General features: G+C 42.1%; 2 protein-coding genes across 2 annotated transcripts; both read right to left on the bottom strand.

The window, feature by feature from the left end:
* Window positions 1-467: 467 nt before the first annotated feature.
* Window positions 468-12638, bottom strand: hnf1ba (HNF1 homeobox Ba). The gene is made up of 10 exons (XM_088380056.1): window positions 11966-12638; window positions 9749-9948; window positions 9063-9336; window positions 8450-8676; window positions 4564-4718; window positions 3855-3981; window positions 3600-3782; window positions 3426-3529; window positions 3185-3229; window positions 468-2086 (listed from the first exon to the last, which is right to left on the bottom strand). The coding sequence occupies exons 1-10, from the start codon at window positions 12352-12354 to the stop codon at window positions 2066-2068; spliced, it is 1725 nt and encodes a 574-aa protein (XP_088236182.1). The 5' UTR covers window positions 12355-12638; the 3' UTR covers window positions 468-2065.
* A 121-nt stretch (window positions 12639-12759) lies between these two features.
* Window positions 12760-25468, bottom strand: dynll2a (dynein, light chain, LC8-type 2a). Its single transcript, XM_088380061.1, has 10 exons — window positions 25286-25468; window positions 24707-24886; window positions 22264-24477; window positions 19558-19832; window positions 19360-19402; window positions 19208-19287; window positions 18153-18224; window positions 14967-15105; window positions 13718-13850; window positions 12760-12826 (listed from the first exon to the last, which is right to left on the bottom strand). Exons 2-3 carry the CDS (start codon window positions 24836-24838, stop codon window positions 24340-24342), a joined length of 270 nt encoding a protein of 89 aa, XP_088236187.1. The 5' UTR covers window positions 24839-24886; window positions 25286-25468; the 3' UTR covers window positions 12760-12826; window positions 13718-13850; window positions 14967-15105; window positions 18153-18224; window positions 19208-19287; window positions 19360-19402; window positions 19558-19832; window positions 22264-24339.
* Window positions 25469-25838: the final 370 nt, after the last annotated feature.

The following is a 25838-nucleotide window of genomic DNA, read 5'->3' on the forward strand; positions in this document are numbered from 1 at the left end:
TGGGTGTGAAAATCAAAGGCCTCATTGAAAAGCAAATTGAGCAACATCAGGGGATTACAAGACTGAGCCCTGTGGGATGCCAGGCTGCAGGTCACAACGGGGATACAAGGACATGCTGTGTGGAGATACTTGGGCTAGGGGGGGAGGCGTCACACTGCACCAGGGACAACTTCAACCCCAACTGAGGGCTTTATGGCGAGTCATCAGATTTAGCTGCCCACTCTCTGCACACATGATGAACAGGAAGTCTGCCATTTTGGTTGTACAGAAAATGCAAAAACATTCAATAACTATAAAATATATGTAAATAAAAACACTATATTATAAATAAAACCTTAATAAATGCAAAATTAAAAAAAAAGATAGCTATAAAACCAAAACAATTTCTAAAGCATTAAATTGAAAGCAAAGCATTAAAACAAAACAAAATCATGGTCAAGCAAAATAACAACAAGGACCCATTAATATTCACTTTGAAAAACCTTTACTCAAAATATCAACATTGCCTCAGCACATATAAATAATGATTTAGGATTGATTTCAGTTTTATACAAAAATAATACATTAAGAGGAGAATAAAATCACACACACGCATGCACACGCACAATGTGGGTATGAGTGAGCGTCCCCTGGATCGGACGGCAGTGAGCACATGCACCTCATAACAGTCAAGAAAGCGTCAAAGCGCTACCAACATCATGACCTAATGTTTCCATGGGAATGTCTAATACTGTTGGGTGTCGGGACCCCCCCTTCCTCCCCCACTCTTGAATTCCAGTGAGCTGCTGTCACAAAATGAAAGGAGCGGTCGTTTCTCAACCTGGGGGGGGTCCAAGTTTATCATCAACAATATTTATATCACAACATGGGTGATGAGGAGAAAATTCTTGTCTACTTTGGCCTTTTTCCTTCATCTTGCAGGCAGCGTTAAGCAAAAAAAAAAAAAAAAGAAAAGACGCTTGTGCAAGTTGTTGGTGCTGTCACTCACGTAGTGCATACAGTATATGTACTGTATATATAAATTTTCTCATCGTCCTGCTCTGAATCTTTGCATAGTCCTCTGAAGATTGTCAACAAACAAAAATCACAGTATGTACACACACACAGACACACAAGTGAGCTCCAAACAGGAAGACTTTGTGGTGGCGATAAAACGCCAGATCAACAAGCATCGGTCGGGATTGTCGTGCAGTCCAAAGGCGTGATTTGTTTTCCTTGTGCGGTCACTTTGAATAAAAAAAAAAGTGGGCTCGGCAAGTGAATGGACCTTTTCAGAATGTTTGTAAACAACAGGCGCCAAGGTTACTTCCGGGTGGCAGAAAGTGAGTGACTATCGATTACCTGAACTAAAAACGACAGACATAACCAGAAGGAAGACGTCTTCTCACAGATATGTATAAAATGTTTTCTTGGGTTATCGTTAACAGCACCAGTCGGCGAAAATGAAAAGTTCGACCCTCCGCGGTATCTAAAATCCTGAGCTCCTGGCTGGCTTAGAGTGCCTCGTTGAGGGCCATAAGTGCACGCGCATCACAGAGAAAAAGTGAATAGGATAGGCCAGCCTTTAAATATGCAGGACTAATATCTGTTTACTTAGTATCCTATTTATTTTATCGGTCACTAACCGGTAATCATAATTTCAGATCAACAATATGCATTATTGCTGGTTTCTGTGGAAGATATACCTTATAATCAGATTTGAGAAGCAAAAAAAAAAATTATGATTGAAGCCATTTCTTCTTTTCTTCAAATTCATGTCCCTCTCGGTCGGTAAACTAGCTAATAGTTCCATCTTCTGCCATCCGAAAGTATGTGTGACGTCACAGTGAAAAGGTTTACACCATCTTTGAGGCCCTGATCGTCGCCTGGCAGGCACTGTGGTCCACGCTCTGGTCCGTTCTGCCATACGGTCGTCACAAGGTTTTGGTTGCTCCCCCCCCCCCCGCCGGATTCGTCATCCGTCGCCAAGGTGACGGGTAAGCGGGTAGTGTGGAAAAAAAAAAAAGAAGAAGGAAAAAATGCACTGGGGTTGCCGGGCAGCGGGGGAGGTTAGGTGGACACGCTCTCACCACGCTTGAAGAGGACACTGTGGAAGAAAAACAGCAGACATGAGATAAAAAGTTGGGCAAAGGTTTACAAACCGAGGCTCAGGGGCACAAAATGGCTCCTGATTATTTTTCATGGAAACAAACATGGATGCAACCTGGATTCAAACTACATCTCACTCAAAGCAAAGCATCTGTAGTTTTACTCGAATACACAATGCGAGTACTTTTACCACACACCTGACCAAATAGAAAGAGTCTGTTTGAGATTGTTTGTGGAATTTATTTGGACCCGACTGGCGGCGCAAACAGATGATAACAAGCTGACCCGCAGGGCAAAGTGGTCAGCGTCAGGTGCAATAATGGAGGCTTTGTGGGTAAACAGGGAGTGTTGTTAAAAAAAAAAAAAAAAAAGTGTCGTGAGAAGAGGCCTGGATAAAGAAAGCCCTGATAAGGAAAGACCTGGGAGGGCCCACCAGTTAATTGTTGCATAAATAAATAATGTCAGCCAGTATAGAAAAGTGCTTGATTGAACCTCCAATATTTTCATGACAAGGAAATCCACGTGTCTTCATTTGCATAAGTGTATATATAGATACTAATCTATATCTCATTTTTTTTATTACAGCCCAATTTTGTTTTTTTCCAATCCTGGCTCGCTTTTGATATTTGTTCCTAAATTGGATAGGATGATAAGCAGTGATCTGAAGCTACTTTCCTTTGCCCTCCCTCCCTTCCCATCTGTCACGCCGTGTGGAGCCATCAGCGTTGGGCCTCGCTCAGCGTGGGAAATTAAGCGTGTGAACGCACCGACGACATTTCAGGCCACGGGCAGAAAGGGGAAGAGGTGCAGTGAAAACCAAACTTCAGACCGTTCTAGTTCTAGTTGACACTATTTTTGTATGCTTCCAATTTGTTTAAAAAGCGTGTCCATGTTTTCAAAGCACTGAAGTGACCCCCCCCCCCCACCATCTACTGTAGCATGACACCAAGCTGGATTAGGAGCCTCATTTCCTCACGCCATCAATCAAGGTGCGTTCAGCTCCAAGGAACGGGACGCACATTGGACAGGAAATGGAAGGATGGAGGAGTATATTTGTGTGTGTGTATTTAATTAACTAATAAAACAAAGTATTTACCCAGGAAAGACCCCCGAGTTGCACCATCTTGTTTACCGGAGCATCCTAATGTGTGACAGGAAGTCAACAAGTCAACACGCCATCAGATGAAAACACTGTGTGTGTGTGTTGTGTAAAGAAGGTGATGACTGAGAAATTAAGGAAAATGTTGAGCAAAAAAAAAAAAACTTTGAAGATCGTTACAAAAATATGTCTATTATTGAAATGAAGCGAACGTGACGTGATGCGTTTTTGGACTGACCGTTTTGCTGAGTGTACCGATGCTGTTGGCGTCCGTCACCACCATGGCCGACGGGAAACGCGACGGGTGTGAATATTGCGGCGGCTCCTGCTTGTGCGAGTACACTGAAAAAAGAAAGCTTCTGTTTAGAATGAATGGGGGGAAAAATATAGAATAAGAAATGTGGTTACTGACTGTGCGAGTGCGTGACGGCGGCCATGAACGGCTGCTGGCTCATGTGATTGGGCGAATGCTGCATGAGGCTCTGCTGGTGAGGACTGTGAAGCTGCTGCGAGAACTGAACGGGCTGAAGGGCGGCCAGGCTGCCCGCCACGCTGTTGATCACCGGCACCGACTGAGACTGCGACGTGTTCAAACCTGAAGACAAAAAGTTTGACTTTCAAGTCAAGGTGCTGACGGCAAATGTACGTCGTGGTTAATTGGGCGTACTTTGCGCGATGGCCATGACTCCAGAAAGCGGCATGATGAGGTTTTGCGTCTGCTGATGGCTGTGATGGGAACTGTGGATGTTGGTCAGCGTGCTCACTGGAGGGAGGCCGCCGCCTGAACCCGAAATCTGAAAGCATAATGTACCATTAGAACTTCTATTTTGCACTGTTGCAACACAAAGAAGATTTAAAAAAAAAAAAAAAAAAGTATTTGCAAATATACTGTGGTGTCCCTAATGCTGTGTTCACTGACTTCATGTTCAAATTCTTTTATGAAAGGGCGTGTGTGTATGCTTGGGCAACAACACACACATTCACAAACTCAAACAGTGATAAGGAACAAAAGGTGGCTTTAAAAACATTTAGGATAAAAATACCTCCAGACATTTTTGTTGTTCTGGCATATTTATACGTGGGATTTCAAATGTGTTGTTGAAAACTGTGTTGCATCTTTTTAGCATTCCCTTGTCTCAAGGTAAACATTTGAACAGGGCACAGTGGAGAACCAACAAAAAAAAAAAAAAACATAAACGCATGCGTCATTTATCTGTCGGCGTGGCGTTTAATCGATGGGGACAGAACGTTTCTTTGTCTGCCGAGGGACCGACATGGCAGTATAATGTGCTAATTGTGCTAAAACACCGAGTGGCTCTTATCTAATCTGAGGGCCGCAATGTCAGAGGTGCGGCCACCCAGGTGTGCTCACTCACCATCTTGGCGTCGGGTGACAGCAGACTGTGGCTGGGGTCCAGTACCCCTGGAGACACCTGCTGGAGCACCGACTGGCTAGTGGCCAGGCCGCTGCTAAGGTGGTGGCTAATGCTAGTGGACGACGTCACCTCGCCAGGGCCTTGGCTGTAGCGCACTAAAAAACAAACAAAATAAAACATACATAAAGTTAAGGGAAGCTTTCTTAGAGTAAACAACAAGAGGAAACTTTCCTTCAAAAAAACAAGTTTGTAGGAGCCTATGGAATTGAACAACAAATATTATTATGTGTTAGCTAACTCGCTACTGTCACTGCTAATTTAGATCTTTCGGATTGATTTATATAAAGCGTTTTTTGAACATGTTGAGAATTTCTTTGTGACAAGAAAAACTGTTGACAAACGTCTGGTGAATGTCTTTACGACCGTTTGCGACCTTGAACGAACTCTGACGAAAATAAATCAACATTAAGGCTGTGCGCAAACACTCGCCAACGTTCTGCGCTCAGCGAGATACGGGCTTTAGTCCGACAGAGCAAACAAACACAATGCCCCCGTTGCCCCGGTCCCCGCTATCTAACTCGTTCGGCCAAGGCCGTCTAGCGTGACGACATGCGCTCCTCCTCACCGCCGCGCCATAAGCTAAGCTAGGCTAAGCTAATGCGGTGGAATGCTAGGCGGCGACGCTGACTGACAGTCGACTGTTTGACGATGCAAGGCCCCTGCTGTGATATCAACAGAGTCAACATTACACAATTACAAGCAATGTCAAACACATTCTTATCCACACACACACTCGTGCGTGCACACACACGGACTGTTTGCGTTCCAAATCTCCCATCTTCCTCTGTCCATGACCCAGGTGTGACAGCGGAACGACTAACTTTACACACTAGTAAAGACTTTTTTTCTTTACCTAAGTATCGGCGTTGAATTAGTTCTTTTTCTACATACGATTGTAAGTAATTTCACCAGCTCTGATTTCGAAGAATTGACTTCAGTTTGTGATGTACGGTGACGTGACAGTACGGCGTAGCATTTAGCGTGCAGCTTGCAATGTTTGCCCAACGCTGCACTAACTGCTAATTGTGTTGACTGAGCTTAATTAAGTCATCAGTCTTGTTTTTAGGGGTTGACAGTGAGGTGTGAATCTACACAACTATAATCACTTCATTTGCCCACAACTTAGCAACCAAATGCTGAACGGGGGGGCTTGCTAACGTTTTTTTTTTTCAGGAGTACCTCACGTAAATATCCATGGCCTGCTTATTAGCATCACTGGGCAGAAAAAATACAGCACGATATGTGATAAATTATTTCCCACACCCCCGATTACGCTTTTCTTGAGTCAGCACGCTTTATAAGCACATGGTGGGCCACCTCAGGCTAACTCGACAACAAGGCAGCATTGAGAAAAGGGCCTGGAAGAAGTCCGACGGAGGAGACCCAGGGGGTCCGTCATCTACAGGCCGGACATCGTGAGGGCAGCTAAAGTATATTTAGCAGAATGTGTGTCTCTCAAGTTGGCTCCCAGCATTTGGAGTTATGACCGGCTCCGAACAAAGCGAGCCTGAATGGTCTCCTGATACTTGAAGAGGACCAGATAACTGCCCTTTTATGAGCGCCCTTCCATTGTGTGCCGAGCGGGGGTCAGCGGTCCAATGGAGTGCTTTATTGTCCCACCGTCGTGTTTACAAGGCCCGGCCGAGGTTTGCGGGGGCCTCCAGTATGTCCGCTCAGACAATATGAAGTCGGACACTGATTTGACGTTTGGACGCTTAATAGTCCTCGTGTTGTGTTGTCTTTGCATCACAATGAAATACTCCCGTTGTTTTAACTCATAACTGGGCAGGATGATACGACCTTGAAGTAAAATATCCAAGTTTGTGTTCAAATGAGTCAGTGTTGGTCCAAAATCTCTCTGGCTAGAACATCTTTGAAGGACCACTGCAAATGGCCGAAGCGAGAGGAGAGTTCTTTTATCCGACCCACTGATGAACTCTCGGGCGTGAGTGAAGGTGCGGCAAAGAAAGGGGAGGGGCTGGGTGGGGGGGGCATCTCTCACCCCTCTTCTAAGGGGCTCATCAGTCCTATCCGGCCCAAAAAGAGCCAATACCCCAGTGGACAGCTCCTGCTGCTCCAAGTCTGCAACCAGCCTCTGCAGCCCATAAAGGTAAAAAGGGGTTGGGAGGGGGTGTAAAATGTGACCCCCACTCCTTGAGGGACCAGCAGAGATAAATGAACCTAGTTTGCAGTCATCTAATACAGCAGACAATGGGGCTCCCCGCCGAGGAAGGGTATAGTCCGAGCAGCTCCTTATCAAAGGCCTGGGAGATGTAGTAGCGGAGGATTTTAATTGTCCATTAAGCTCGCATAATACAGGCCGTGCCCCAGCAACGCAATGAGACACCCCGCCGGGACATTATGGTCCGACACTGAAAAACAGCTGATGCCGTCGGGAGGGATGCCAGCAGGACACCTTGTAAGCGGCCAGCTGAGAGCCAGGCCCGACGTGGAGGTCAACGCCTGGTCAGGTGAGCCCGGCGACCACAATGACCCAAGCTGGACATTGATCCGGGGAGTCAATAGTGACAATTAGCCCCTCCCCTTATTTAATCATGTATAAATATAAACACAAGTAGATAATGTGAAATATGAAATATGTGAGTTTGCTGACAGGGTGGATATTTTTGGCTAATGTTAGCATTTATACCTTAGCGACAAGATTCAGTTAGCATTGTGATGTATCAATTATGACAGGGTGGCCATGATGACATCCAACTGCGCACGTAATTTGCATTTTACAAATTCGATTAAAATTGAAAATCGATTTGGGTGACAAACTTGTTATTTTCCGGCTATATCGCTCCGCCCGGCAAGGAGAAAAGAAGGTAAATAGACGACCGGTTTATCAAAAAGGTAAAAGAGCAAAGCCAAGGCAAACAGTTTGTTTTCCCTCGTGTTCGGACACGAGTGGACACAATAGGTCGCTCGCCACCACTTTTATGGATGCTGAGTGATGGCGCGGCGGATAAAGCTAACAGCTTTGTTGTTATGTCGTATACACGCCAGGTAGACTTTGTCAACACCAATCACTCGCAAGGCAAACACCAGCGTCGGGGTGAAATGGTCACGGCGGTACGGTGACCGCTTTTCCTCGCGACTCAACGCGGAAGTGGCAGCGCCGCCGCCCGCTCGCCCGCCCCCTCCCCGAAACCGGCTGGCTGACCCCGGGTTGACCCCGAGCCCGTCACAGGACGGCCGCCCTTTGTGTCCTCTCTGCCCGGCGCGCTGACTTTGGAGTGGAGATTGCAGGTACAATGCGGATTGTTCTCAGTGTGTTGTCAGAGATCCGAATGACAATGGCATTTGCTCAGCACCACTCACTGGTGCTCATTGATCACTCGTCTGTCTTTCTCTCGCTCTGTAATCGCATCAACGCGTGCGGCCTCGTCAAACAACAGCTCTCGGACCTGCTGGCGACCATTCATTTGAATGGTTTTTACAACTGGTCCAATTCATTTATTTTACCGTTACTTATTCATGATATTATTTTGTTTCATTTCATTTATTAATTGGTAATTTAATACCTGCACAATTATTTAAAGATTATTTTCCACAAATATAGATAAACAAATTTATTTAATATACTTTTTTTTGGGGAATTCCACATTTACAAATTCTGCCTAGCAACAAGGTGTAATGCGACCCAGGAAAACAAATTGGGGAATTCCACAATATTATTATTATTTTATATCCAATATAGAGTTGTTTATAATAACTAAAGAGCTTCTGTTTCTTCTAATAAGAACTGTAATTTTTCAAGGAAGCAGTTAGCAAGAAAATGACCCGCCATTTTTTTTTAACCATAAAATGCAAATGATCTTACTTGGAGGTGAAGCGCTGGTCTGTGGATGGTGCGGTGAGCCATGGGACAGCAGCGGGTTGATGCTGTGCGTGGTCGGCGTGCTGTAGGCGTCCATGGCCAGCTTCTGCCTGAACGCTTCTTCCTTGCGTCGATTGGCGAACCAGTTGTACACCCGCACCTCCGTCACCAGGTTGGAGCCCAGACCTTGAGCTTTGGATGGCGACACCCCCCTCTGGAGGCACTCAGCTCTAGGGAAATATCCACGGTGATTAGGATGGCTCAGAATTTTCATATCGTACATAACGGCGGTCACCTATGAGAACTGGAGTAGAGGTACCACTGTTTTAAATCAAGGTGTAGTTCCAGTTTTGACCTATAGGGACAGTCCATTATTTTGCACCACTATTGCAGAAAATTTGTTGTTTTCTTATTCCAGTTTGAGCCTTTTCTTTACTGAGTTGACCCACAAAAAAGTCCATGCCTGAACAGCCTAACATTTTTCCTCGTTTGGGACATTTCCAGGGGTTCTTCAAAGAGGAACTTTCCTCAACTCGTGAATCTAAGCTCAGGGAATCAGTCTTTTGGGGCTGAATTGAATTCTACTACTCCGATGTGTACAAGGAAGTGGACCAACCTGTTGCACTCCTCTACCAGCGCCTCCCTCTCCTCCTTGCTGGGGTTCTTTTGCCTCTCGTAGGCTTGGTAGAGGATCTGTTGCGAGGCGGGCCCCCATTTGAAACGATTACGTCTCATTTTCTTGGAGGAGGGCTCGCCGCCGGTGTCGTCGCCGCCGCCGGGCTGACCCATGCCCTGACCGGACGGGTTGAACTCTGGGAAAAAAAACACCGGATCCTGATTGCCTTTGTCTGTCATATTGCTGCCAGAACCTTGCACAGCCTGGTTGAACTCTGTGGAAATAAGAAGAAGCACACATGCGCTTGTTATGATGGCCCCGATGGCTTTGCGCAATATTTGTCAAGACACTCAAGAAACACTCCAAGACAATCCAATGGCATGTGACAACACACTCGAGCAGGGCTGGTTAACCTTTGACCTATGAGGGCAGTAGGTGCCGATGGGGGCATCCTGTCATGATGAACACGTGTGTCAAATTTGGTGCAAAATATGACGCACTGGGGGTTTTAGTTATATCAAATAAAGCCCCCTTAAAATATATCCACACAAACGCTGATAATAAACGTTAGCAATGAAGAATTGTGGGCAAAGGTTGCCCACCCCTGCTGTGCAAAAGTCTTGGGTCAAGCTCACATGTGCCAGTGCCATGTGGGCGAATTTTTTCTCTTTCGTCTGGTGACTTACGTCTGAGGATCTCCCGCTGCTTGCGCACGTACCAAGTGTAGAGGGCGGCGCGCTTCTGGGTCTTCATGGGCGTGCCCTTGTTCAGGTGCTGTGAGAGGTGCGACTGATTGAGGCCTGTGATGTCCACCACTTCGCGTTGTGGAATGTTGTGCTGCTGCATGTAACCTTTGATCATACGGGCTGCGCGCCATGGATCCTCCCTATAAAAAAAAGAAAAAGTTAAACTCTGCAACACAAAAACGTCACACTACACCTCGTGACTAGTTTTCATTTTTGGCAAAGAATTATTCGAAACAAATCACTGTCAAAGTGTGGTATGAGTACCACTGGTGTTGTGCTGGTGCCCTCTAGTGGTAGGAAAATTCATCTCTGCTCAAGTACAGTTTAGTTGTATTTAACTTTTGAGTTCATTACAAGAGCCTGAGCAAAGTTTTTTTAGGCTGGTGATAATTAATTGGTCAATTAATGAATACAAAATTGAAAAAAACTTATCTCTTTTAATTGGGGGAAATTTGGTGAACGTTTGAGAACCAGTGACCTACATGACCTCAACCACCCTCCCCACCCCTGAAAATGGACCAATCAGAGATTTTTGCACAACTGTGTATGAGAATCCACTTTTTATATCCATAGTTTTTATTACTAAGATCACGACGTCCCTCTGACCTGGTTGTAGGAGCTATATAACTTGGGTGGGGGGGGGCGAGGGGGGGGGGAGGCCATTCTATCACTGCAGCTTGAATAGGCTGCTGTAAATATTTTCAAAAGGTGCGTTTAAGGGCCGCATGGAAAACTTTGAACTTTACAGAACAGCATTGGATTGGAAAACACCTGAAATTTCACATTCTGATTTAAATGTTGACAAAATGCGTCACGTTGGCAAATTGTCGTTAGAAATACCCAAAATAGCAACAACAAGAATAAACTGTTATGATAAAGATTTCTCACTGAATATTGGCAGCCATTTTGTGAATGAGCAATTTCCATTACAAGCATTTCAATATACAGAAAGAATCACCGCACTAAAGCAATGCAATTAATTGAATAAACAACTTATTAAGTCATTTGGAGGGTAATTTTAACTCCGTTAAGAACGAAAAACAACACGCGTGCTTGTGTTTGTTTTGAGAATGTGGAGCCCCGCGTGTGGAAGTGTGAGAGATGTTAGTATATAACTTTTTTTTGACAATGAATAACCCGATTCCCATTGAAGCCTAATCGCAACACTGTGTATCTTCCAGTTGATGATTTATAGAATAAAATTAATAAGAAGTCCACGCGCTCGCTCGCTCGCAGGTTCCACGTGGTTTTGACTTGCTGCCGTTGGTGCTGCTCGGATAATTTTCTCTTTCGGCACCGCCGCAATCGCGGAAAATCCGTTTATTTTTTTTTCTAAATAATTATTAATAATATTGTTACTGTACACCTTTTTATAATACTTCTTAATTCGTTTAATTCGAGGTGGTAAGTATACATTATTATTTCGTTGTGTCTAGTTGAAGTAGTAAAAATAGCGTTTTTTTTTTTAATGCTTCCCATTCGACTTTTTTATTATCATTGCAAGGTGGAAAGTAGAAATTACCATTTTAGTATTATCATTATTAATCGTAGTAGTAGTAGACCATGTTTAGGCTACTGTTACCTAACGCTTCACCTTCAACTTCCCTTTTTAACCTTGCGAGGCCGAAAGTATAGAAAATATTCTTATCTTATTAGAAGTAGTATTAATAGCAGTTGTATGGATAGTAGTTGTTGTTGTAGTTTTATTATTACTGTAGGCCGATATATTTTTTAAATTTTTTTCTTAACACTGTCTTCAACTTCCATTTTGTTACGCTCGAGAGATGTCGTTAAAATATTTTTTTTATTATTATTTAGTAGCAGTGTTAGTGGCAAGAGCGTGAAATAGTAGTACAGTATAGTAGGGGTCTCCTTTATATTTTTTCTGTTATTTTTTATCATTGCAGGGTGTAAATGATAAACTGTTATTATTAATGTTGAAAATGAATATGTTTTGATATACTAAATGACGTGTCCAGTTTCTGTACTGCGGGAGCGTGACCTAGATAAACTTGTCACTTTTGAAACAATTCCAAAAGTTAAACGGATTATTCTATATAGTGCGGGATTGCTCGGAGGCACGTTCGCCGATTTTCGTTACTTTTCCTCCAAATATCAACAATAATGAAGTGAACGGAGAAGTGCCGAGTGACTCACGCCAACATGCGGTCGACCTCGGCGCGCTGCTCGGCGGCCTCCTCGGTGTTGAGGGACTGCAGCTCCTTGAGGATGGGCGGTGTGTCGAAGTCGTCGCCGTCCTCCGAGCCCTCGTCGCCGGACAGTTTGGTGGCCGCTTTCCCGAGGCCGTTGGTCAGTGTGTGGAACACCGGCTTGGCGTCGCATGACTCGCCGTTTGTGTTGTTTTTGTGGCGCGGAGACAGCGGTGATTGCAGCCTTTCCAGCTTCACCCCGAAGCCCCCGGCCGGGTTAGGGTCCATGTCGTCCAGCGCCTGGATCAGGACCTCCCTGGTGAGCCCTGAATCCAGCAGTGCGCTCAGGAGCTCGTGCTGCAGGGACGTCAGCTTGGACACCATGTTGGAGAACATCAAAAAAATAATAGAAAAAAAAAAAAAGAAAAAAAAGAAGTGTATAGGTTCCGTTCGGGCTCTTCGGTCCAGCTGACACCTGTTCTAGGGCGAGGAGGATGGATCTACTTTGCCATGATGCTGCCGCCTTGCTCCAGGGATATAAAAGATGCTAATGAGGGGGCCGGCTGATGGGGGGCCTTAATATGTAAATGCAACTCAAGAAGAAGAAGAAGAAGATGAAGACGAGGAAGGTAAGAAGTAGAAAAAAGAATAGGGAGGAGGTGGAGGCCCTCTCCGGGCCCGAGGTGTTTACACTGCCAGGTTGCTGCAGCTTTTATTGGTTCCGCTTATCAGAGACGCGACTTTGCTGGACTTTGGACGGCTTATTGTGAGTCATAAAAAGAGAGAGCATGTAGCGGCACATTTTGCCAGCAAGCTCCGTGCGCGTGCGGGCGGGCTGCACGCAAGGAGCTCCTCTCTTCGGCACCATCTGAAGAATCACAATCAATCGGAATCTTGCTATCAAATTCGGCCTGGTGCTGATAACTCGATTTCTATCTGAACTTTTATAAATGTGTAAAAATGAAGAGATTATGAAAGAGAATATTTTGTTGCATTACACTTTTGCCATTTAACAAGTGTTTTTGTCATTTCTAAGTAAACGTCATTTTTTTGTCTATTTCTAATTCATTTCATTTTTTGAAATGTTTATATTTTCGACATGAAATTGTTCACATTTAATTATAATTATTTACATTTTTTTAAATTTATTGTGTCACTTTAGGAACAGTGACCCAATTCCAGGGTGACAGAATAACATTTACTTTTTGTTTTAATTGCTATCAATTATCAAAACAGGTCAGACTTGGATCAATAAAAATGCAAGCAGCAGTTGCTATGGAAACAAACATTTATCTTGCTCTTTCTACCCATACATGTATTATTCTATTTTTGTTTGCATGACAGACAAACTGGAAACACGTTACATCCCACAACTGCAGGTTAACTAAGTACTGGCTGGATGTAGTATCAATACGGTTGATCATTAGTAATACTGCGTGGATGCTTTGTTGTGAATTATCTGCTAAATTAGCCACCTTACACGTAAACATCAGGTGATAAATGGGCCGTGATGTTGATGGTGGCTGCAAAAAAAAAATCCATTGTATTGTTCTGCACCTTCAAAGACTTAACGGCATGTTCTCTTATCTGCCGCTATTGTTGTTGTTGTAATATAAAGTTGCACACCTGAGCCGCCCTTTGCTCCGCCGTTAAGAACGACAAAATCAACCCTTGCTAGATCACACTATTTTTTTTGTCAATTCCATTTCTTGATGAGTTTTTACAGTGTAAAAGAAAGTCTAAATGTAGAATTTCTCACCTTTGGTGTAGTACCGCGTTGTGCCACAACATCCTGGGCAGCACTGAGTTGGACTGGAAGAGATGCAGTGCAATTAAGTGCAAAAAGAAGAAGCTGAGATTTTTTCTTTCAGATATTGGTCTCATGTTTGGGCCTGAAACAGACAAAACAGGACAGTGGCGTGGATGCCGAGCAAACGCAAAAGCCACCTTGATATTTTTTTTTTGTAAAGGGAGAATTTATGATACATGTTGAGCGCATATGAAATTGTTTTCAGTGTAACATTTTGTGTTTTAAGCATGACTCAGAGGCCAGGAGGTCAGACAGAAGGAAGCCAAGAAACACAGACGCCCCTTAGGATAACACACACACACTTTCTCAAGTCTCCACGATGTAAAAATCCATCAACCATTAACAGCAAATAATAACAAAAATCTGGAAAAAGTTGATCCAGTACACAGAGGAGCATCCCGCCCTGTTGTGAAAGCGACCTGCGCACTGGAGCGAGTCTCAGAACATCCAATGCTCAACACACGCTCACCTGTTTACGTAAACCGTTCTTTATTATTTTTGAGACCAGTCGATCGACTCGTGTTTTCATATTCAATATTGCAAACTTGGCTCAGTAGCTCCTTTATTTTTTTCTTAAAGTGCATCACCTGTAGCTTGACGTACGGTAGCAACAAAAATGTTGGCAGGCAAGTCGCGCATGAATAGACTCATAAAAAAAAAAGTCTCGGGGAAACAATCACCCAAAATGTATTTTGTCAAACACCGATTCGGAATTATTGTTCAGATTTACTGTAAATGTCAGAATAAAGGCAAGCAGGTGGCATGGACACGTTCCAATAACCTCTTGCAACCTTTTTTTCTGTCCGTCTGTGGCTCGCAAGCCGCGTGGGTGCAAGAAGCGGAACATTGGGAGCGTTAGCGAGCTCCAAAGGGCAAGGGCTACATCGCGTGTGCGTGAGATTCAGGAAGCAGCGGCCATGCAGCGTTCCGCACAGTGAGTCGGACCTTAGCCTCAACCTGAACTCTCTGAACACCCCCCCATGCCCCCCCTCCACCACCACCTTGGCCCTTATGATCCTGTGCATTTAATATAGCTGTAAAAAATATTTATCTTAAATTTTATTTATTATTCAGTTTTCTAAGCATTTATTTGTGGCTCTAATTGAGAGCTATTTTCTATATATTGTCATAAATGTCAGAAAAAAACTTTATTGATATTGCTCATGAAAACATTTGTTCGTATGAGTGGACTTTTTACCTTTTAATCATCCAACTTGAACACTGATTTTTTTTTCTCTCCTTTCTTGCCTCCAGGAATCAAAGAAAGTTTCTGTTTCGATGGCTTTTGTCCACTCACGCAGCCACACAACAGGGAGTGGCGGCCAGGGAACAGATTCCTGCAAGGAGAGAACGCCTCGTAAAAGTCAAAGATAAGACCCGATCGCGCAAAAACCCAATTAATCATGCAAATCATGCGGCGGCCATTTTGTAATGTTATAAAAGCGCCGTGATTGCATCACGGTTTTCCGACACTGGCAGCGACTTTGATCCCAGACAAGCTCACGAGATTGAATCAACAGGTTGCCTCCACCAATCATGAGATCACCAAGTGGGTCAAGAGAAATGATCAGGTTTTCACCGTTTTCTATTTCCTACAAAAAATATATCATAAATAGCTATTTATGCCAGTGGTGTAGAATAACAGGCAAATCAATTAAATGTCCTTCTCAAGAAGAAAAAAAATCAGTGACCAGATCAAGTCGGATTTTGCAACATGAAATGTGCTAGACATGTCGTTCATGACCCACAAAAAAAGTCGTAAGAACTCAGACCTGAAAAGACACAGGAAGTCCACCATTTTGATTTGAAACTGCCACTCATATGAGAGAATTTTTGTTCTTTGGAGGAAAGTGATGGAGGAGGTTGGCATCCAAGTGCCCCTCCCGATTCCTAAACATGACCCGCCGGTGATCTTTGGCTACGCTGAGGCCCGAGGCGACCAATCTCGTGGGCTGCGACGTGTGCGCTCTGTCAACACAGCAAAGTGTGTGTGTCTGTGTGTGTGTAGATTGGAATCAGGCCCAAGACTTGAAAGTCACTCGGATGTGTTTGCTCTGCACAAAGTGTGTGTGTGCGTGTGTGTGTGTGTGTGTAGCCAAGGATTGAGTGTTTCCTGCTCTTTTCTTTTCTTAAATCGAGTCACATTGTAGCAGCTTTGAACATTCTGAGTCATGACACTGAAAAATATATGTCCTGGGAGCATATATATACATTCTCATCGCTCTCATTCTGCCAACTAAATTGCCTTTTGGGGGACTTTTTTTTTTTTTTTTAAAAGCAGGAAATGGCCAAAATAACATTAAAATGGCAGCTTCAAAACAAAATGGCAAGTTTCAGGGGGTGATCTTTTTTTCGGGGGCAATGACAAAACCAAGGTCAAGTGTAAACATCATAAAGGAACAACTGCTAACTATAGCAAAATCAATATTGTATGTTTAGGAGATGTATACACAACGAGCAACCAATTTTACAAGTATACTCGACCCTCTTGAGTTGCATGACTCCGGCAATGCTAAGCTAATGTCAATGCTTTCCATTGATGGGAACGTTGCCCCTGCCAACATGGCTGCCAGGTTAGCCTGCTCTCAACTGGAACGAAAAGATTTTGACAGTTACTCTACAAAAGGTCATTTGGAGTAGACTGGACAGCGTTTTCTGTCCGCTAAACCTGAAATGTGTTAAATTGACGGCGGCTAGCACCATTAACCCCCACCAGGACCCCCAGTCGTCCCAAACTTCGTCACTCTCTCTTGCACGCAGGCCGCTGGTCAATATTGACTCAGGGATGGAAGCGAGAAGCACTTTGTCACACTGCCATTTCGCTGCTTTGGTTTCACTGTGACTAGACGCACTGCTATGGCGGGACATGACATTAGGTACACCTGCGTTCGTGCCCTCGAAATGAAACTGGGTCACATTTAACAATTGAGCTACTGAGAACTAGAGGGCTAACTCCAAGGATAGAGTTAGTGGTAGTAGTTTTCACTGGTTGAATATTGTGAGGGCTTAAACTTGTGTGTTCTAGTTTTCACAAAAGGTAAAATATGCAAATACCATAAAATAAATCAATTTAAAATGATTTAAAAAACATCTTTACAATACATTGAAAATTGTAAAAACTAAAATGAAATGACTAAAAAATTATTTTTTAGAATAATAAATGAAATTGAAAATAGGAAAATATTATTTAAATCAATTAATAAAAACATACATTGGTTCCAGCCTTTTTTATAATTATCATATTTTTTTTAAATAATTTATTCATATGATAATAACACCATATCATTTTTTTCAACTGGTCAAATAAAAGAGGGATTTCCAAAAAGGGATGCAAGTATCATTCAAATGTGTTGCTAGGTAACCTATTCGTGAAGTTCAACATTTGCATGCAGATGGTAAAGCTGTCATAAGATCACACTTTGCATAGTTGTGTGCTGGTCCTAGTGGAGTGGAACTACAGAAACGGCACAGTGCCGGACAGGACAGTCCTCTTTTGTTAGAACTTAGTAGCCTTTTGGATGGCTCCTTTGCTGAACTCACTGCTGCCCCCTCGTGTACCGCAGGGAACAAACACTTGCACCATCCAATGAGACGTTCCATTATTTTACTTGATTTTTAGTATTTTCTAGGATTTTTGTTATTATTATTATTATTAATAGTGGCAGCAGTAGTGCTAGTACTAGTCATAGTAATTGTTTACAGTTTTACTATCAGTATTCATGTGTTTAATAAATTTTTATTATATACAGGCTTAGTAAATATGCATTGTATTTATATGTACTGTAGGTCCATATAGTTAACATTTTAAATGAAATAATTAGTAATACAATAGAATTTTAAAAATTACTTTGTGCTGAACTTATATGAAATAAAACCAAATGTATAAAAATATAACTTCTATGTATATTGCATTTTAAAAAATTATTCACATATTTAAACTTTTTTATGATCTAATTAACAAATGAGGTAGCCCCAAAAAGAAATCAAATGTGGCCCAACAGTTCAAAAGTTCGCACACTCAACAAAGAGAAGATTTAAAGTCTCATAATATGATGAAAAATATGACAAACGTTCAAGTCAAATGTTGAGCGTCCTTCAGAATGCAATGTTTGTCCAGAACATTCCATGTGTGGCGGCTCGCTAGCGCGGTGCTAGCGTGGCGCTAACGGCGTGCGTGCATGCGACTGCATTAATGAGCCGCGCTACGACTTCGACTCTTAGCGGTCGAGGAAGTCGAGCAGCTAATGACTTTTCTCACAAAGAAAAACACGAGAAGCATGAGGGAGGTAAGCGGGGGGGGGTCCTAAAAATCCAATTGCTCAGAATTTAATTTTGGACCCTTTAAGATGAATCAAATTGGATATTCATACTGGATCATACCTACTTGCACTTTTAACCACAACTGAGGTTTTGTCATCACCTTCGGTTTCATAGGTTGGATCCCAGTCAGTATAATCTGAAAGGAAAAAAAACAAAGTTGGATCAGGCGAAGAAAAATTGAGACGTCAAATCAATCAATATTACACAAGTTCACCCGAGCTGAATTGCAATTTATTTTTGGAGTCTCCTATCAATCTCTGCAGCTCACTTTCAGGGATGTTCACAGAGGAAAAAAAAAATGGCCGATTTTAATTGACGAATTAAATCAGATGGCAAATAAATCGGTCGGTCCCTATTTAAATACTCAGGAACAGTTTCTCTAAATGTTTCGTCTCAGATTGTTTTTGTTATCTTTTTCCCTCACTACCACTTGTAGTGTGCGCAGAAAGCAATCTCCGGCATATTTCATGGCCTCGCTTAAATTTACGAGCAAAACGTCTCTTTTTATTTTGTCCCATAAAATGTCCAATAAGCAGAGAAATGTGACGGTCGACCTTTAGTGTGTGGAGATTATTCTTTCTGTCAGCCATTGGTGTGACAAGACGCAGTAGCAGGTTATCTCAAGTAGCAGCCTAGCCTCTTTGTTTTTTTATTTCCGTCTTTCTTGTTCGCTGTTGACAGTTAATATATAACCCGGCCGCGGAGGAATCAGCACATTTCCTCTTTGTCGTACGCAGATCGATTCGACCCAGCGTCGTCATTGTCAATAGATTTCGGATGATCGGACATCATAAAGACGTATATTCACTTGAACGTGTCGGACATGTTTTTGTTAAAAATGGACCTCTTAAATCAACATTTGTGCGTTTTAAATTTAAATTGAGTCAGCTCAAGAAGGATTTCAATTTTGGCCTGGTGCCACCTAATGTGCAAGCCGCAGTTATCTATTATTTCATGAGTGAAGACGGATGGCTTCACACTCGGTGGACCGCGACGTCTGTCCTGTCCCGTCCCGGTGTGGCATCTAAAAGCAACCTCGTCCTCACGTTCTCCCTCTCAAATCACTGCGATGCAGTCGAGTGTCTGTTACTCTTTAAACGGACATTTGGCGACACTCACCGACGTTGGCGACTGCTCAAAGTTTAATTTTTTGCGGGGTGTGGAGACCATGAAGGTGATGATGGACCAGCCGGCGACAACTGGATGAGGAAGATAAGCGGTTCAGTTGTGAGGGATCAACAAACTGATCTGCTGACAAGTTTTTAAATCACCTTCACACTTTGGGGTTTACACAGCGGCCTGCCACACAAAAGCCTGAAAAAAAAAAGCACAAACAGACAAGTGTGACAAAAAAAAAAATCTTGAAAAAGGGCAGTTTGACAACTACTACAAAAACCTGAATCGTGAAAACTAGCTAAGTCACGACAGCCTAAAAATGAAGCACCCATCTAATAATTTAGGCCTGGCACCTTTCCTCTAGTGGACTCTGTCCCTCAGCTTCCACGCTCCTCTGCTCATCCTGAAAATTAATTCACATGCACATCTCTGAGTGGCACAAAAGCACATTAAGCCCCAGCCCCCAAGTTCGGGAGGCATCCTCTTGGAAAAAAAGAAGAGAAAAAAAAACATCCCACTGAAGCTTGCTGGCAAAACATCGGTTTGACCTTTGCCTCCTTGATTGTGTTCCCACCATCGCGCTGCTTGTTGGTTTAGCTCAAGGATGGGGAAGCGTCACCCTAAAGTCCTGAGTGAAGAGTAGAAAAAAATATTAGGTGGGACCCCATTCACAAGACTATCACGCATATGTCGCTTGGATCGGGATCAGTGAAAATCTCAAAGTTTCAATTTGAAGGAAGGAAGAAAAATCTGTAAAAATGTACTCATAAATGGCTAGTTCAAGCCAAGATGCCTTTTAAATTTAAAATTCTTGAATTTTTTTTTGTGGGTCTATTCATGATAGGCATGTCAACCAAAATTCATGTTGCTATTTAATAAGTTTACAAATTTATTAGCAATCAGACAAAATATCATGACTACAGAGAATCATCAAACCCTAAAATGACTACCAAAACGCAAAATGACCTTCCCATGCTTTTTCCGGCCGGGCTTCTTTCGACTTTTTTTTTTTTTTTTTTTTTGTGGATCTACTCTTATGGCAATATGTCATGACAACCAGATTTTATGCTGCCAACTCAAACAAGTTCCAAAGGCTGAATTTTCAAAAACTATACAAACGAGCCATTAGCTCTGGTGTCCATGGCTTTTTTCTCAGCGTGTCATTTGTTGCTACGGGCTGGTGGGGAAGACTTATTGGTTGGAGGTTTCGCAACACTGGCTGCTTTGTGGAGGACAGAGAAACTATAATTGGGGGGCCATTAGGCGGCTTGGCCAGGGCCACTCATGCAAAGCCAGTTTGTAGATTGAGAACACGGTGACTGCACAGTCCCACCGCCTGTGTCCAGGTCGCCTACCTGTGTGACTTACCCCTGCGTGACCCTCCCAACACAACACATACCTTCTCGTGTCCTTTGTCTTTAAATAAACCTTGACTAGAGTCAGGGACAGACTAAAAAGCAATCAAATAAAAAAGTCGCTTTTATGGCACTTGGAGGGGGGGGCAATCTATAGGTCATCATTTACCTGTCTGACACCACCTATCGAGCTATGTCTTGAGGGTTATTTTCAATTCAATTGTTTATTTCAAACTCCAATTCTGAATTAAAATACATATAACGTGAGAGGGTATGATAGAAGAGCGTTACAACTTGATTGTGTTTACAAATGAAAATGTAAAGTAACATGCGTTCTTTGAAAGGCTTCAAGTGTTAGGTGACAGAACCACAGATGCACTTTGTGCCATATTAAACCGCTCAAATTAAATTTATAGGCTGGAAGTTTGGTGTAAGACACCAACGCACTCGGTTCATTCGTCACAATTTCAAAATTATTACTAATTTAAGATCAAATCGTTTAGCTAAACGAATGCTAACATGAATTAAGATAGCAAATATTTTGTAAACCATTTTTAAAAACAAGCTAGCTAGCGGTTTAATTGGACCCTGCCATTTATTTTTCAATTCCAGGGTGGAGGAAATGAATGATCATGGCATTTCCATTCATTTCAATGGGGAAAGCTAATTTCAGATACAAATGATGGTTACGGAATGAATGAAACCACCCAAGTCAAAGTCGACCAGTATAGTGAGTGGATCGTCTCAAACCCGGCGGCAGTGAAGGTCCAAAGGTACAAAAGGGACTTCCTTTCATAGGGCCGCCATCTTTTTATGGTTTGAGATGATAGCACAAATAGCATGTTACAAACATGTCAACATATGGACAGTTCATTCTAGTGGATCACGTAGCTCAAACCATAGTTTGTGTTTGTTTTCTTCCGTAGTGCGTTGGATGTCAAAGACATGAGTTAAAGTCTTCCTCACCGCATTCATACAAAAGTTTTATTATCCGAGCCAAACCCTTTATGGTCCAACACCTCATCGCCTCGTAATCTCATCACCTCGTAATCCCGTTGCTGTCAAGGATAAAAATCATCCACTAATCATAAACACATGATTTATACAAGCACTCAAACTCAGCAAAAGTAATTGAGTAGAACTACGGATACTAATGTAAAAGGAAAAATCGGTAGTTACAAAAGTAAAAAAAAAATTGTCAATTATAAACCAAGAATTAGCCAGCTTTGAATGAACTTTTACGCTACTAAATTTCCATAGCTTTGCTAACAAAAACCTAAATAGTTCTTCAAACTGCCACTAGGTGGCGTTAAAGCAATATTTTTATATTAGATATAGACAGCCAATGATTGAAGGGTCATAATCAGCCAATTTAATCGTCCAGACGATTCATCGGTCAGGCCTTAGAACACGTTATAATTTTATATTTTAACGGAAGCCCTCTATTCATTTGAAGGGAAAACTTGAATTTTTCTGGAACCAAAACAAAAATGAGCAAGCAAACATTCTGCTTGTTTATTCCTAACTGTCCTCTAGTTCTGGAATGACCCACTCGCTTATGCTTTAGTGTCTCAGGAAGGACCCGAAAGTCAACAAAATATTGCAACAATGCAAATGTCTCCCAAGCCGAAGGTCTTTGCTTCCTTTTCTAATCTTCTGAATGGCTCCATTAATGAGCCTAATGGCATGTGAGCGATACCGCACCTGAGCGAAACTGCACGGGGTGACCGCCTCACAGACTTGCTCCATGGTGCAGCAAAGCAGACCGGCTAGGGAGGTTGGGAGGGCGTCATTTATGAAGCATGTCTCAACCCCCTCCCCTCAGGGTGCCCTACACGCAAGGACAACTGACACACACAGACACACACATTAATTTGTAACAGGGCGACCATTAACCTTTAAGTGAGATTTGTATTCAGTCTTTCAAGTATAACTAACAAAATAATGCATTTGTATTTCGGCATATTGCAATATAACATTGTAAAAACTTCATGACAGTGGGCAGCTACTTAAAAAAAAAAAAGCTTTTTTTGAGGCATGATGTCAAAGTTGTGCATTAGTCGTTTCATCTTTCAAAGTCTTGATGTTGGATTGCTTTATGTCAATCATGAAAATTGTTGGAGACCCCTGGATTAAATTTAGTAAATTCTATTTTATGGGAGCAATTATTGTGCATTACAGTCATTCAACAAAATCCATGAGGCTTTTTTTTTTAAATAATTAGATTTTTGTGGACCCGATATTGTATATATTATACATTTGCTACTTTCGTTAAATGTGTAAGGTCTCACCACTCTTTACCTCTCAGGAATGAGTGATGAGGGACAAGTCTGCCACCTTGTGGTCAGAATATTGAACTATGTAATTTGCTAGTTTTCAGTGGAAACAATGACAACACAATTGAAGAAATTATAAGTTAATTATTTTTTTTTATTGGAGTCTTCTATGCTGTTTTGTTTTAGCAACAGCTAACTGTAAATGGTGAGTGACTGTTCTCAAGGCGGACGCGCTTTGTGCATACAGCAGCTTCAATATTTACAACAACGACGCCAACAACAACATTCCGGGGGGAAACAATCCGTAAAGGAACAGGAAGACTTCCTTTTTGTAAAGAAAAATCACAGTTGAAGCTAATGTTTAGCTTGTGTTAGCGCTGCCGCTGGAATTTGGATGCAATGACTGACATAAAGTGAAAAACTTTTTAAACAAAAACTCTTCTTCCACATTATATCCAATATGTGGTGCATCTTTGCATACAAAATGAAAGACAACGTTACCCGTTTAAGAAAACGCGCAGAAACATAAAATGGAAACAAGTCAGGCAACAAGCTAATTCAACAGCGGTGATTGTTTGTGGCGACAAACAAAAGCGCTTGAGATCACAGTTTCACATTGTGGGGAAAGGAGTTGCACGAATTCAAAAGTTAGGTCTCTTCTGCCAAATTAACAAATCGCACTAATTGTTCACATGGAGCGATGTTTTAATACAACAAAGATATAACTCATTTTTTTACGATCGTGTTTATCCACAACCTTCAAAGGACTGGAAAAAAAATGACTGTTTACTGGTAAGGTTTTTTAATTAACAAATTGGCGCAAATCGTAATAATTTTTGACAAGATGACGACAATGAAAAAACTGTTACCGATTATGTTAAAGTGACAAAAGTCAAAGGAAATTTATGGACATTTTATACAAAATTGGAGAAGATTTATTTTGATTATTACATAAGTTAATGAGAATCTTTATGAGAATGATCCGCCAATTTGGTAGCAGACATTCAAACTAACATTTCTCATTTAAATTTGAAAAAATAATGCTCTTACTTGGTCAAAATAAATAAGCTGTAATTGTTAAGATTTCATCAAATTAAACTCAATGCCACTGCTATTTGGTAGACGATATGTGAAAGTTAGACAAATTAGTTCAAATCAATGTTTCAATATGAATATTTGTGATAGCAAAATTCGAAGAAACCTTGAAAAGAAACTATTTTCGCTATCTTCAACTAAATTGGAGGATTGTCGTTAACTGTTATGATGTGGTAATGTTTTGTAAGCATTTTGAGCAAAAATTAAAAGTATGATTTGCATTGGACTGGCAACCGATAAGTCATCTCACAAAGACGTAGTACGTACGAAATAAAGTTGTCGCCCATGCAGTGCCGCATCATTACGTTATGTTGTCATTATTCGAAAACGAGATGCGTTTGCCTCACATAGCTTCGAGAAGCAAGAACATAACTAAAAGAGGGAGAGGAAAAAAAGGATAGGACAAGTCTCAGCCCGACTTGAAGAGCAAGATGGCGACTTGGCCCAAGTAGAAGTAGATGAAATGTTTGGTCTCGTGAGTCACGTAGCTGCCGAAGTTCCGACCCACGATACAGTGCCAAGTGGGGTTGTATTTCTTGTCGAATTCCTGACAAAACACCGAAAGATGAGCGTGAGCAACAATCGCGAGGGTGGACAGTTATTAAAAAAAATTATAGGTGCTATGATCGTGAGTTTATTTTTTATTCCATTTTCTTTTATCACATCGTCTAATTTTATTTTATTCAGTGATTTGTTGATTCGTTAACTAGCTATTCCGCTAGCTATTTTATTTGACTTAATTTTTCCAAAATGTGATTCTGCAACTTCCCGGTCACCTTCTTGATGTAGGCTGCGATGTCTTTCTCGATGTTGTACTTCTCCATGGCCTGCGTGGCGCAGTCCACGGCGTCCTGCTGCATGTCCTCAGACATGTCTGCGTTCTTGATGACAGCCTTCCTGTCAGTCATGACGATGGAGACGATGAAGATAAAGCTGGAGGAAGAGGAGGATGGAACCTGCGAGAGGGAGGAAGAGGGACCACATACGTTATGACGTAGTGGAAGTCAACGTACGCACATAAATGACCTGTCAATCAAACGCAAGACGAATTATTAGCACCGTCGAGCTAAACATGTAGCCTAGCTAATAATGTAGCCGAAAGAGGCGTTATTGCGTTTTAGAACTTTTTTTAAAAAAGCGTCACAGACATGACTTGGGGAAACTTGATACAGGTGGAGTGACATTACTTCGCCAAATCACTCCTGCAGAGAAGCACATTCGGTAGTCGCCATTTTCTAACATTCATTATTTACGTATCTCACGAGTTACATGTTTTAGACATGGAAAATGACAACGTCAAATATTAAACATTCAATTGAGACTAGCCCTATAAATTAATGAAAATATTAGCTTACCTGTGTTTGAGACAAAGGGAAACGAAGCGTTCCAAATGTGAATATAGGTGGCCAAGTTGTTCAAGACGTTGTTTAAATTGCTGTTTTGGTTTATTGCTTTATAAAGCACGCTTGAGCTTGTTGTAGAAAGGTATGTTTGCGCTTCACTTTCACTTGCTCCGATGACCCGCCCCGCCCCTCCGTCGCTGGTCGTGGCTTCCTATTGGCCAGTCACCGCCTCCCCGCGCTGTGCAGGCGTTTTCCATCAGCCACTCTATGCCGGCATCTTATTTCGTCCCACAATGCAACATTCACCCGTGGCGTAGACAATATTTTCTTCCCTTTTTAAAATATTGTGATAATTTACACTAAAATCTTTTCAAAATATTTGTTCTTTTTTTATTTATATCAGATAGAGTACATGTAAAAATATTGAATCATCCAAAGACTATTTTTTTCATCTGGAGTTGGTAAATGTCACCTCAAAGGGAGAATAAAATACCCAAGATTTACTAAAAGTACTATTAAACTAAAATTATACATTTACATATTAAATTTAATACTGCAGTAAATA

This window comes from Syngnathus floridae, chromosome 7 (assembly GCF_059516105.1).
Source record: "Syngnathus floridae isolate MCC-2025c chromosome 7, RoL_Sflo_1.0, whole genome shotgun sequence".
NCBI classification, from domain to species: Eukaryota; Metazoa; Chordata; class Actinopteri; order Syngnathiformes; family Syngnathidae; genus Syngnathus; species Syngnathus floridae.

Coding starts and splice junctions, on each gene's coding strand:
- dynll2a (XM_088380061.1), bottom strand. CDS start 24,838: ATGACTGACAGGAAGGCTGTCATCAAGAACGCAGACATGTCTGAGGAC. Junction 24,478..24,706: donor TCGCAGCCTACATCAAGAAG/GTGACCGGGAAG, acceptor GTGTTTTGTCAG/GAATTCGACAAGAAATACAA.
- hnf1ba (XM_088380056.1), bottom strand. CDS start 12,354: ATGTTCTCCAACATGGTGTCCAAGCTGACGTCCCTGCAGCACGAGCTC. Junction 4,719..8,449: donor GACCAGCGCTTCACCTCCAA/GTAAGATCATTT, acceptor TTTGTTTTTTAG/TGCGCTACAGCCAAGGCCCT. Junction 2,087..3,184: donor AACTCGGGGGTCTTTCCTGG/GTAAATACTTTG, acceptor TTTCTTCCACAG/TGTCCTCTTCAAGCGTGGTG.